Source organism: Siphateles boraxobius, unplaced genomic scaffold (genome assembly GCF_051911475.1).
Source record: "Siphateles boraxobius isolate OS27281-9 unplaced genomic scaffold, OSU_SipBor_1 41, whole genome shotgun sequence".
NCBI classification, from domain to species: Eukaryota; Metazoa; Chordata; class Actinopteri; order Cypriniformes; family Leuciscidae; genus Siphateles; species Siphateles boraxobius.
Genome location: NW_027509042.1, coordinates 38,009,489 through 38,023,580, shown reverse-complemented (window position 1 = coordinate 38,023,580; position 14,092 = coordinate 38,009,489). Strand labels below are relative to the sequence as shown.

General features: G+C 42.5%; 1 protein-coding gene across 11 annotated transcripts in view; it reads left to right on the top strand.

The window, feature by feature from the left end:
- Positions 1-14,092, top strand: part of kcnh7a (potassium channel, voltage gated eag related subfamily H, member 7a) — a 129,800-nt gene that overhangs the window by 111,039 nt on the left and 4,669 nt on the right. For 4 of the 11 annotated variants that reach the window (XM_077199472.1, XM_077199474.1, XM_077199477.1 and 1 more), the window contains 5 exons: positions 6,772-6,971; positions 8,019-8,271; positions 10,664-10,869; positions 11,903-12,011; positions 12,422-12,517. In XM_077199472.1, coding sequence (XP_077055587.1) covers positions 6,772-6,971; positions 8,019-8,271; positions 10,664-10,869; positions 11,903-12,011; positions 12,422-12,517 — 864 coding nt within the window. Of the gene's footprint in view, positions 1-6,771; positions 6,972-7,123; positions 7,194-8,018; positions 8,272-10,663; positions 10,870-11,902; positions 12,012-12,421; positions 12,632-14,092 lie in introns of all 11 variants that reach the window. The other 7 variants (XM_077199467.1, XM_077199470.1, XM_077199468.1 and 4 more) reach the window with 4 other exon arrangements.

Sequence of the window (14,092 nt, the reverse complement as noted above, 5' to 3'; positions counted from 1 at the left end):
ACAAGGATGTGCCGGGATCAAAGTTCAGATTACATCGTTTTCCTGATTCGAATATATGAGACAGCTTTGGCTGGTTGCCATCGGCTACTCTGCGCGGGAGCTAAAATATCCAGAATAAAGGATTTTCGTGTGTGTAGTGCTCACTACAGCGAAGACGATTACATCCCCAACCAAGGAGGAAAAGGAAAATTAAAGAGTTTTGCTGTACCAGTATCACGGGTAAGCTCTATTTACTAACTTTATGATCCCATGTCTAAACTGTACGGTAAACAAGCTGATGTTAAGATTCCATTATAAAACACGTGAAAAGATGTCTAATATAAAAACAGTATATAGGGATATCGGTACAATTTGCTGAGAAAACTATTTGATTGAACACACACACAATTGAGGTTTTGTGTTGCAATCAATAACATTTGATTTGATCTTGTATACTCCGGTTCATAAAGGTATCCCTTTGTCGTTGTGCTAAAATTACTTTCAACATCTGATCCGTCTGACATTGTGCTAAAATTGGTTTCATCATCAGAAGTTTCGCAGTCAGACATGTTGTCAGCGAGTCGCGCTATCAACAGCTGATGGGAACGTGCGCACTGTCGACGTTGACAGCAGCGCGGATTGATCGAAATGGATAGAAAATAGTGCCGATTAAAACTGAGGTATGAATTTTGACCGGCGTGTTTTTTGTGTGGTAAATTAATCCAGCTTTGAAACGCAAATAATTTTTTCTCGTAAAAACGAACAGTTTTGTGGCCCCGGAAAATAACCAGTAGTACTTTATTGAAAAACTTCCACAGGGCTCTCAAGTTTTATCAAAAGTTTAGAGTGAGATTTAGGGGAGGAGCCACCCAAATATTTGCAGCAGCGGTCCCTCGACCCAACCAAATTCGCTTCAATTTTTGCTAGCAGTTCAATTTTGCCTATTGTTCATAATTGACCAGCACAAATGGAAATTATAACAATTGTTAAATCTGATAAAAAGACAAATTCATCCAAATAAAGTAAATAGTTATATTTAAAAAATACAAATTTATTGAAAAATAAAAATAAATTTGACCCCAAACAAGCCAACTGAACATCAGTGCTCAATGTACATAACATTGTGTCATAACAACTTGCCCTGAGCATGTATGTCAAGACCCAATCCGGTCACCTTTACAGGGGTCATCGGATGCCCATTTTCCACAAATTGGTATGATTCTTTTGGGTCTTCATGTAAAGTTTGTAACATACTTTGGTTAAAATTTCTCAATGGTTGTGTAAAACAACACCCTTTTTACCTCTTGAAAACAGCTCTGTTCACAGTGACCCGTTTCGGTGCATGTCTCTTTAAATGATAATGAGCAACAACTTTTTAGCTTTTTGAGGATTAAAAAAAAAAGTGAATGGATTTTTCATTGCATGGTGATTGTGTCCACACACTGCAAAGACACATTTATTTGCAAATACCATATAAAAGTGTATTTTTAAAAGCAGTTGGAGAGTTTTTGAATGCATCAAAAATAATTTAGCACGAATTTGGCTCCTCAACATCAGCTCTCACTGTCTTTGATCACAGGCAAGAGATATCGTTCAGGAATCGTAAAATCAAAATGCTAAAAAAAAATAATAATAATAAATGTAGATGTCCGCAAACCGCATTCATCAGATCGTGCTCTTTCAACTTCCACTCCGTGTGTGCACGACCTGCGCGTGTTGTCTAGTAACGAACGTGCTTGCAGCGTGAACACATAATTTACCCGGAAACAACTAATTCTAATTTCTGATTGGCTGGTAGCTAGCATTTAACTCTGCATAACTCGAGACAGATGCTATGAACTCGGCAGAGAACTTCCCTCCGTTTGCCTGCGCCTCGTCCATTAATTGTATAGCGGGACAAGTCCCCTTACTCCTCAGCGTGAGAAATACAAGGTGTGGCGTGTGAAGGGGTTGAAATGCGTGTGTCTCACGCCCAATGCGTGAGACTTGAGAGCCCTGCTTCCAGCGGCCAGAACTCTGACCAGGGAGGTGACAACATAGTGGGTCAGTGTGTATGCACTATAGTGCTGGTAAGGATTGCATACAACTTCATGTCTTAAATGGGCGAACTAACCCTTTAACAGGGATTTTAAGGTATGGATGCTAGGTGATTTTGGAACCCACAGAAAACTTAAACTCTATTCTCTCAAAATTGACTTTGCGGACTCTATCGACTAGGTGTAGCTCAGTAAATTTTTTTTGTCTGATTCCAACAAATCATACATCATTTTGAAGGTTTTTTTATTAGAGAATGTGAAAATAATTTTTGAAAATTTGCTCATTGCAACTAATTTTCCCAGCACGGGTCACATATTTTAAAATGCAATTTAGTCCTGTGTCACTAAATTTGAATGTTCAGCATCATTACTCCAGTCATCAATGTCACATGATCCTTCAGAAATCATTCTATTATGCTGATTTGCTGCTAAAGAAACATTTATTGTTATTATCAATGTTGAAAACAGTGTACTTTTTCTCAGGATTCTTTGATAGCTTTTGCCACATTATAAATGTCACAGGTGTGGTGCGGGTAGAAGAAGTCCAATTTCAAAAATTTTAACTTTCAATATAACATATAATATAACTCGCACCGATACAGACGGGCAGAAGGTTCCCACACACACGCTAAACACAACCTAGAATGGACGAAGACTGAATGAACTGAAGGGAATTAAATACAGACACTGATTAACATTGATGAGTGAAGACAGGTGAAACAGATGATGATTAACAAGACAGGTGCTACAGATGAACTAATGAAGAAGACACGTGACATGAAGACAGCAGACAACTGTGACATTACACCCCCCTCCCAGTAGGCCGCGCCGTAGAAGGACCAATTGCGGAGGAAGGGGACACAGCAGGACGAAATGCAGAAGGCAGGCGTCCAGGGCGGAGGAGACAGTGTAGGCGGCCAGGCGGAGCTGACGGAGGGAGGAGCCATGGAGGAGGCAGGGCTGACGACTCCAGGGGGCCGACTGACGGGGGCGGAGCAGGTAGGAGAGGAGACCAGGATGGAGCCGGAAAGCCGACGAACCTAGGCGATGCCGAGGGTCTGGAGGGACATGGTGACGCTGGCTCTGGTGACAGAAGTGCAGGCGGGGACACAGAAGGGCACGGTGAAGACAGGGGGAGTGAGGACCAAAGGGGAACTGAAGGGAGTAAGGAGTCCAACAGAGCCGGGGGACGAAGGGACGAGGCGTAGCCAGAGGAGAAAAGTCCAGAGGTGAGGGAAGGTCGACGAATGACCAAAGTGGATCCTGGGGGACGAGGGAGCCTGACAGAACTAGGGAACTGAAGGGTCACGGTGGAGCTGAGGGAGATGAATGCCAAGGTGGAGCAGATGGGACGAAGGGCCGAGGTAGAGTCCTGGCTGCGAGGGGTTGGAGGTGGAGACCGGGGATCCACCAGGCTGGAGCTGCAGGCTGGCAGACCCACGGCGACTCCGCCTTGATGAAGGTGGTTAGAAGAGGAGCTGAGGGGCTGACAGGCAGTGGCGGAAGAGTAGAGAGGTGTCAAATGGAAGGAGGTGGGAGAGGGAGGCTTTTCTTGGTATGGAGTTGGACTCGATCAACATGACAGCGCACCTCACAGAGGCCCGTGTACAGTCAGTCAGTGAGTTCACTCAGATGCAGAACAGTGGCACCACTGAAACTTTTCAGAGGCTCGTGGGGCATATGGCATCTGCAGCCACTGTAACGCCGCTCGGATTACTTCATATGAGGCCGCTCATACACTGGCTCCACAATCGAGTCCCAAGATGGGCGTGGCGGAGCGGCTCGTGCAGGGTCCAAGTAACCCCGCACTGTCGCCAAACTCTCAGCTTGTGGTCGGACCCTTCGTTCCTGCAGGCAGGTGTTCCCTAGAACAAGTGTCCAGGCACTCTGTGGTCTCCACGGATGCCTCTGCCATCTGCTGGGGGGCCACGTCCATCGGGCATGCAGCTTCAGGTCTGTGAACTGGGCTTCAACTTTATTGGCACATCAACTGCCTCGAGTTATTAGCAGCACATCTTGCGCTGGGCCGCTTCACAACGGCACAATTAGGCAAGCATGTACTGGTCCGTACGGATTGCACTGCAACCGTTGCATACATCAACCGTCAGGTTGGACTACACTCCCGCCGCATGTCACAATTCGCAACATCTCTTCCTTTGGAGTCAGAAGCATCTGAGGTCTCTTAGTGCCATTTATATTCCGGGCCTGCTCGACCGTGCAGCCGACGAGCTCTCACGGCAGCAGGTGCTACCGTGACTCCATCCCCAGTTGGTCCAGCTGATTTCAGGGGCTTCGGGATCGCACAGGTAGATCTGTTTGCCACCCCGGATACGTCTCACTGCCAGTTGTTCTATTCCCTGACCGAGGGGACCCTCGGCACGGATAATCTGACACACAGCTGGCCCTCGGGCCTTTGCAAGTATGCGTTTCCCCCAGTGAGCCCCAACCGGACCTGGTTCCCGGAACTGGTGCTCCTCGCGACAGTCCCTCCCTGTCCCATTCCTCTTGAGAGAGGACCTGCTCTCAGAGACGGGGCACCCGCGTTCAGACCTCTGGAAACTCCAAGTCTGGTCCCTGGACGGGACGCGGAGGTTCTAGGTGACCTACCCCCAGCGGTAGTTGACACCATCACTTACGCTAGAGCCCCCTCTACGAGGCGCCTCTATGCGTTGAAGGGAAAGCTATTCGTTGTCTGGTGTTCTTCTCACGAGGAGAACCCCCGAACTTTCTCGATCAGAGGTGTGCTTTCCTTCCTGCAAGATGGGTTGGAGCGACGGCTGTCTCCCTCCACCCTTAAAGTCTATGTTGCCGCTATCGCCGCACATCACGATGCAGTTGAAGGTAATTCGTTGGGAAAGCACGACTTGATCGTTAGATTCCTGAGGGGGGCGAGGAGACTAAATCCGCTTCGCCTGCTTTCTATACCCTCTTGAGATTTGTCTCTGGTCCTTTCGGCTCTTCAGAGACCATCCTTTGAGCCTTTGCAATCAGCTGAGTTAAAAATTCTGTCTTGTAAAACAGTACTCCTGGTTGCATTGGCCTCCATCAAGAGGATAGGGGACCTGCATGCATTTTCGGTCGACGAATCATGCCAAGAATTCGTCCCGGCTAACTCTCACGTGATCCTGAGACCCTGGGCCGGATACGTGCCCAAGGTTCCCACCACTCCCTTCCGGGACCAGGTGGTGAACCTGCAAGCACTGCCTTCGGAGGAGGCAGACCCAGCCCTGGCTTTTCTCTGTCCCGTCCGCGCTCTGCGCCTTTACGTGGACAGAACGCAAGCCTCAGGACCTCAGATCAGCTCTTCGTCTGTTACGGAGGCCAGCAGAAGGGAAAAGCTGTCTCCTAACAGAGGATGCCCCACTGGATAGTGGATTCCATCGCCTTGGCTTACGAAGCCCAAGGCGTGCCTTGCCCTCCCGGGTTGAGAGCCCACTCCACTAGGAGTGTCCTTGGGCGTTGACACACGGCGCCTCGCTGACAGATAACTGTAGAGCTGCGGGCTGGGCGACACCTAACACGTTTGCTAGGTTTTATAGCCTGCGTGTTGAGCCGGTTTCTTCCTGTGTGCTCACTTCAACCAGCTGGTAACACCAAAGTTCCCGCTCTAGTGTTGCCGCTCTTGCTGCGCCACTCCCCTCCACATGGAGCAGATACATGCGCTTTTTTGGTCCAGTCAAATTCCCCACCCAGGCGAACCCTGTAGAATTCCTCCGCAACCCTTCGGCAGACGGACGCGTCGGAGCGTCCGATGCCAGGCCTATTGCTCGTATGCTTGAGTAATTTGAGCTAGGCTGGGTTCCATATGTGTATTCTTCCACGACCAGCTCCCTGCGGTGAGCCCATGTCTTTCCCTTGGCAGAGTCGGCCCTGCCGTCACTGTCTGGTGTAGCCTCCCCCTTCTCAGGCTGGAGCCACCCCAGTGACATTCCATATGTTGCACTCCCTCTTCCTGCCAGTCCATATGTGTAATTCTCCACATGTTACCTCCCTTCCGCAGCATCCCTCTCCCCTGGAAAGGCACGCTTTCCCAGTGTTATCCAACGAGTTCCACTGTGTGGGGTGTAACGGAACAGCAGTTGAACACCCTCTACGCAGGCCTTCCGCCCCAGCCAGTTGGGGGTCTGAGAGTCTTGCGTAGGGCGCTGGATGTGGCAGCAACCGTGGCATTTTCCATAGGGATCCCAATTACGTCGTTTCATCGATGTTACATTGAACTTGAGTGAATGATAGGGAACATCTCGGTTACTAATGTAAAGAGGGAATGGGAGACGTAACGTCCTGTCGCCACGGTTGCTGACCATCGCTGTACGGCTGAATACGTCTCGGCTCCTCAGCGTAAAACAATATGCGACGCACCGGCTGATCATTATATGCTCGCGCAGCAAGCAGAGTAGCTGAATTATCCTTCAGGGAACGAGGGTTACATTAGTAACCAAGACGTTTTCCACATTTATAATAACAAAAAACTTGTTTACTTTAGCACCACATCAGCATATTAGAATGATTTCTGAAGGAATTACAGGAATTGTCACAGGAGTAGATTGCATTTTAAAGTATATTAAAAATAGAAAACGGTCATTTTAAATTGTGATAATGTTACACAATATTAGTTTTTAATATATACATTTTTTTGATCAAATAAATACCTTGGTGAGCATAAGAGACTTTCAAAAACATTGAAAAAAGAAAAAACTTTACTTGACTTTATAAATGACTTAAATCCTGACCTTTGCCTCCTCCCTTTGTATTCTAGCTCTGATGTATGCTAGTATATTTGGGAATGTGTCTGCTATAATTCAGCGACTGTACTCTGGAACAGCTCGGTACCATCTGCAGATGCTTCGGGTCAAGGAATTCATTCGCTTTCACCAGATCCCGAACCCCCTGAGACAAAGATTAGAGGAGTACTTCCAACATGCGTGGACTTACACCAATGGTATCGACATGAACATGGTACGAGCCAGGCTTTTTTTTCTCCACTAATTATGAATTACTGTCATTGAATGAAGACATGCATTGATGTCACTGTGTTAGCTATCTTGTGTTTATAATCTATGTATCTCAATCACACAGTATTAATGTCATGTGTTCATGTGTCTACGCAGTGATCTGATATGCATTCTCTTTCTTATACGCACTCAAACGGACTGACTTCAACACCCTGGTGAGCAGGAGGTATAGAGTAATGTTTGCTTTTTATCAAAAAAGCTGCAGTCATTTTATCTTAAATGTTTTCCATAATATCTGTATATTTTGTAGAAGCATACAGTTGATTTTAAGATTTTAAACTGTTTATAACCTTGAGCAGTGTTGGTTATATGCATACCATTTTATGAGGTAAGGGTAGTCTAAATGTTATAGCCAATCAAAGTAATTAAAGTTTGGTCCATTTAATGACTAATGTTAAATCAAAAACTCTTATTCACAAAGCTAATGGCTATGGGTACTGTGACTCATCCTGCACACAGGAATTTTATATTTCAGTTAATTTCCTTCAATTAAATCAGTTTCACTTTGATGGACCTAGGTCATATTGACATTTCCTGTTTTGTTAGGCATCATATTTAGTTTGTCAGTCAGATAGATATTTACTGCAGATTAATATATTTCCATAACAGTCATTGTTGTTCCCTGGCTGACATCCCAAATCCAATGTTAAACAAGAAACATAGTGTTTTATAGATGAATCAGAAAAATTGGGAGAAAACGTAAGTGGCAGTTGCATTTTCCTCTGCTTAATGTGCCATATATCATTTTTGATGAAGCAAGAGCAAATTAAAGGCTAACACAATGCATGCAGCAGAAAAAAGGTTCCCAGATGTAATCATACTTTGCTTCATCTTTTATGTATTTGCAGTTGAGGGAGACAGGGCTATATTAGCATTGTATTATTTGAGCTCTAACGCAAAGCTCTTAAAAACCGGCAATCATTCTGCCCTCCTTCTCTTCTCCATGGGGAACACTCTTTCTGTCCTTTTCTCTTTCTTCCCTTCTCTGCAGGTACTGAAGGGCTTTCCAGAGTGCCTGCAGGCTGATATCTGTCTTCATCTGAATACAAGTTTGCTCCAGAGTTGCAAGGTGTTCAGCGGAGCAACCAAAGGATGCCTTCGTGCACTGGCAATGCGCTTTAAGACCACCCATGCCCCTCCAGGTGACACGCTGGTACATTGTGGGGACGTTCTCACAGCCCTCTACTTTCTCGCCAGGGGATCCATCGAGATTCTGAGAGACGACATAGTGGTGGCTATTCTGGGTGAGCAATAAACAATTAAACAAACCTTCACTGTAAGCCTGTAAACCTGCTCGTAAAACCACCAAAACTTCATGGTGATGACATCTCACTAACTTAGAATCTATAATTAAAATGGAGTTTCTTCCATGACTTTCACACGGTGTCACAATCAGCCCTTTTAAGGGTCAAACCTGTTGTCCTTTGGTTGCCAGGCCAGATCTTTTTAACCATTATGTTTTTCCACCACATAGACTAATAAATGACCTTGGTTCATATTGTTCTAAAAATGTTTGCATAATCTTTCATCAAAACCTCATTACTTTTTTTGCTGGAACCAAGGCTGCACAAGAAGAAAAAAGTAGTAGATCATAGTCTACCATATATCACCCTGCAGTCAAATCCAAAAAAGACAAAAATATGTCCCGTCCTACTTCCAGTTGAACATTTTGCCTTTTGGAAGTTAAATGCTTTACAAATGCTGCTAACTTCACATCTAAAATGCTGGCCTTCTAAAAAAGGAAGTAATGAAAGTAATCTGCTATTTGCATATTATATATATATATATATATATATATATATATATATATATATATATATATATTATACATACACACACACACACACACTGACAGTATCAGTGTCCAAATAGCAGATTACAGGAATGCTGTGGAAATTGAATGGCTTACTATATGGCACTTGCACACTCATCTAAATTTAATATAAACAGCTCAGAGGCTCACAAGGTAATAAAGACTTAATGAAAAAAGTGCTGTCCTTCATTCAAGGATATCTCTCCTGTGATGAGCTCATCATGTTTTTATAGATGGAGAGAGACTGAAATAGAGGAAAGCTGAGGGAAAATGAGAGCACGAAGGAGAGAAAGGTTGTAATTAAATAAGAAGATGCGGGAATGAGATTGGCAGCAGTGTGGTGCATGTTTCCCTTGTTCATTAGATTTGCGAAGTGTCACTTAGTGTGACGGAGATCCCAGAGTGACAGTACTAGTTTCATTATTTACAGGCACATTAATAAACTCGCGCTTACATGCTTAGATTCTCCAGTCACATCGGTGCAGCGGGCAGGTGGAGCAGGGTAAGCCGAATTTAAATGGTCCATCCCTCTTCCTACGCAAGCTGGCTTTAACAGAATAAGGCCAGGGGAAGAAAAAGGACACACACTAACATCCCCCTTGCAACTCAGCAGAAACTTGCCGTACACTGCACGAAATTGCTGAGAGAAGCTACCTTCTGCTTCATATGTACTGTATTCTTAGGTCTCAGTTGAAGAATTTATTGTCTTACGAAAGTGTTGCAGATGGACACTTAATCACTGTACACTAATTCTGGCTCTGGCCTGGGCTCTGTTACTCTAATATCATATTGCTTATTGCCTCACCATACTTAATGTGCAATATACAGCACCAATGGCTTTTGCCACGACCCTGAGCCGGATTTAGATACGGTGGCAGGTGGCCGCTACCCAGGTGGCTGTCGTTTGTTTGTCAGGTCTGACCTTTGATATGTATCACTGCAGAAATGTGCTGTCAGGCCTTGACTTTTCTGTTGGCACACGTCCTCAAGAAGCTTGCAAGGGCTTTCAGAAATATGTGCTCACGTCAGAGTTTTTCAAGTTACATTTTACCCAAATTGTGAGTTTGTAGTCAATGGAAGCCTATTTCTGCCACAGAACAAAAAAGTTAATTTAATAAAAAAATTCTCGCAATTTAGATTTTTTTTTTTCAAAATTGTGAGTTTGCATCTTGCAATTCTGCCTTTATCTCTTAAGAGGTGCCTAATTTCGTTGATGAAAGTTACAAACAGAAAACAGGCTAAATTGAGAGATTTTTTTCTAAAATCTGAATTGTGAGGAAAAAGTCATACCTTTTTATTCTGTTGTATTTTAATTAAATAATAAGCGAATATCTTTTAAAAATAGTACTGTCTTCATATTGTATTCAGTATTTACTAAGGATCAAGTTAGGTCTGTCTTCATATTGTATTCAGTATCTAGTAAGGATCAAGTTAGAATGTGCCGTAATATTTACAGTTGCTGGTCTGAATTTCGCAAGCGAAATCCAGTTATTTCAGCAGGAATCCAAGCGATCAGAAATTTTGCATGAGACGAAAGATTTTCCCATTCAGATTTTGCAACGGGATCTGGTTGGTCACACGGATTCATCGCTTTAATCAACATAAAGCTACGTGGTTTGAAAGTGAATTGTGACTATGTGAGCTGTGCTTCATATATCGCTACTACTATAAACAATAGACTTTTTGCCTACATACAATCACACACTCTAATATGGAAACTTGCTTTCCCCTTCTCACTCTTTGATCATTTTCTTCTTTGTTCATTGCTTTCAAATCTTCTCTTCCCTCTCTTGTCCTCTGATCACTGTACACCCACCTCTCAGGTAAGAATGATATTTTCGGAGAGATGATTCATCTGTATGCCAAGCCGGGGAAAGCCAACGCAGATGTTCGAGCGCTGAGCTACTGCGACCTGCACACCATCCACAGAGAGGATCTTCTGGAGGTTCTGGACATGTATCCTGAATTCTCTGACTACTTCCTTTCCAATCTGGAGCTCACCTTCAACCTGCGCGATGTGAACACCAAGGTAAAGCAGCAAGCTATTACTATGTACTTACAGTTTTGGAATAAAAAGATGAATGTACTATGCGAAAATACATGAACATTTACTATACTGTATATAGCTCCCTCCGCAGTCCACCCGGACCCTTTATGGAAACTAAGTAAAAACATCTTCAGAAATCACAGTAATGAGCACATTAATAAAATATTTATAAAAGTTTATTAATCATAAATGTGTAATATTACTGTAGCTTTGGGTATACAGTGAAAAACACAAACATTGGGGTACAGGCGAAGACATTAGAGATGAAGAGATAATTATCAACAGTAGTGTAGAATAATGCTACAGAAATAAAAATGTCTGATGAAAAAAAACTGAACAGTATTCAATTAATGGATCATTTAAATGTCAGTATGAATGCCAGTAGTTTTCACATGTGAAGATAGTCCTTCATAATAGTTTAAATAAACATTTACAAATAGAAGTCTTAAATTGATACTGGCACCGGCACTGGAGCTTTCAAGCTTTAAAAAGGATGAGATTAAAGATAACTTAAAATAAGAAAATAAGAAAATGTAAATAATGAAATCTATGTAAAAATATATATATATATATATATGGGTCTTATCAAGATCCTTATCAAATAAATAATGAACTGGAAAAGTCATGGAGCTTTTAAATATTGTCTTCCGTTTTGTAACGAATGGACATAAAATTCATGCTGTTATTCTAATAATCTTCCTTCTTGAGCCATTGAGTTGATTTTCAGTGAATAATGAGTTCAGTTTTGGTCTGTTCCTCTTGGCATTAGTTTTATTAATTACTTTAATGATGCACTTTTCTGTCATTTTGCAGTTTGACAGCCCTAGTCTCCATTCACTGTCATTATATTTAAATAATAGTCCTTCAGAAAAGAAAAAATCTTCAGAAAAGTCCTCTTTTGGGTTCCTCAGAGGAAAGCCAGACTGTTTTTTCCATACTAATGTTGCTGCAGTAAATAAAGTTAAATGCCGTTTAATGCTTTTCCTAATGTTATGTCATTTCTTGTGTGTGGCAGGGCGCCACCACGGCTCCTCAGAGGAACGTTTACACGGCGGTGAGTGACTCAGACACTGAAGACCCTGACGTCAGGACTAAACTCTGCTTTAAGAGGAACCACTCCTCAGGTCAGGACCTTCTCCTCATGTTCTGCTCACATTTTAGTCTTCCTCTCCTCCATTGTTCTCTCCTTTTTTCGGTTCCTCCTTTGATTCCCTTCCCCTGTTGCCTCCCCTCCTCTTTCCACCCATCTCTTTTCTCTCCCCGCTGGGTTTCAAGCTGTTGCCATGGTGATTGTTGGCCACAGACAGATGTTTGTTATTGTGTGGTTGCAACGTGCCAGATTTTACCTGAACGGTCAAGAGCTGTTTTATCCCCCGTCCCTGAATAACATGCTGTTTGGATTATTTATCCCAGCCAAATCTCTCACTCTCTCTCTCTTACTGGCACACTCCCTTTTTCTTTGTTCAAGGTGGAATCTGAAGAGTGACCGTGAGAACCATGTGTGTAATTCTGTGAGGACGTTGTGTTCCCTCAGGTTCTCCAAGCAGACCAAGCGGGACAGACCAGGAAAGGGGTAGAGATCGAGAGGTTCACACGTTCCCTGGAAGGGAGGAGGAGGAGGAAAAGGAGGGTGAGGAAGTGACAGCGAGGCCTTTGAGTTTGGGTCAATCCCTTCCTTACAACCTGAACACCATCCATGACACATACAGTAAAGATTGTGTTGAAAACAATCTGTTTCATAAAGGTATAACATAGATAAATGTACTCATTCATAAGGGTATCCTACTGTAAAAAAAATAATAATAATAGAAAAGTGGTTGGAAGCATACTGTATCAAGATGTTTATAATGCTCTGTAATACAAATTGAAATTCATCTATTCATTGTAAACAGTTACAATATGAATACAATATAAAACAATTATTAATACTGTAAGTATATTAACAACCCTTTTTTATGAAGCCTATATAAATAATACATTGTATACACCAGCGCTATAGAAAGTATTGCCAAAAATTTGGACCTCAAGACTGAGTTAATAAATTGAATTCATAAATAACTTGAAGAAAACAATGACTCGAACAAGTGCTGCAGTTTTACTGACACACTGTACTGTAAAGAAGAGCTTTTGTAATGTGTGAACAATAGCTGCATCCTTCAAAGACCGATAGCCTCACCATGTGTGACGAAGGCTGTCTCGATTCGAGGGCTGATTTAAATGCGGCCTCTAAATGCGTCCTTCGTTTCCCGTGAAATGAAGGATACAACAGATGGATCCTTCGCTAGTAATGAGAAAAATTAAGCTTTGAAAGCTTTGAATCAATTGAACCAATTGATTCAAACTCTTTCGAAGCATTCGAAACACAACACACTGGTGACCCCTGCTGGTCAAAACAGTGGAAATGCAACAACAACTCGGGCCAAACATGCATAAAAACACCTTTGCAAATGGTTTATTGAAAGTACATTTTATCAAATGCAATTGACTAATCATCTAATAAGATTAAATATCAACTTTATGTGTAATGCGTGTTCTTTTATCAATTTTCAAGGCTTGTTTTGTTTAACAGGCCAATAAGAGACTACTAACTACTATTATTCCTTTTTAATTATACTAATGTCTAATTAAAACGTGTACAAATGTATAAAACTGATCAAAGATCAGGTAAACCCCATAGGCACTTATTCAATGGTTTGTCGCTAGGGGGCGATCTTAGTGAATCCACATGATTCATGAGTTCACAGAGATCATCTTCCGCCAGCGGTGAACCACTGAAATTTCCAAAATATTTAGAAACAGTTATGACGTAACAAAGCCTCGTTTGCTGAAATCACATGACTTTGGAACTTTGATACACGCTCCAAACTACCGATTCGAAACAAAAGATTCATAAAGGTTTAGTAGCTTCATGAAGCACTGTTTCGAAATCGCCCATCACTATCCTTCGCAGCCTACCCTAGCCCAGAATTCATTGCGCGCAGGTGACAACAATAGTTTTTTGAGAGAGATTGCCCGATTAATTTTTTTTATGTAAGTATTGGGTTTTAACTTAACGAATATCTAATGATACAAATATTAAAATTAAAACTTTAAAGCAGTTTAAATGTTGACTTAAATCTTACAAAGATGTGATTTTATATATTTTATACTCTTTATTATCTACAGAAATGGACCACAGTGAAAACATTTAAACATTAGTTTTGAA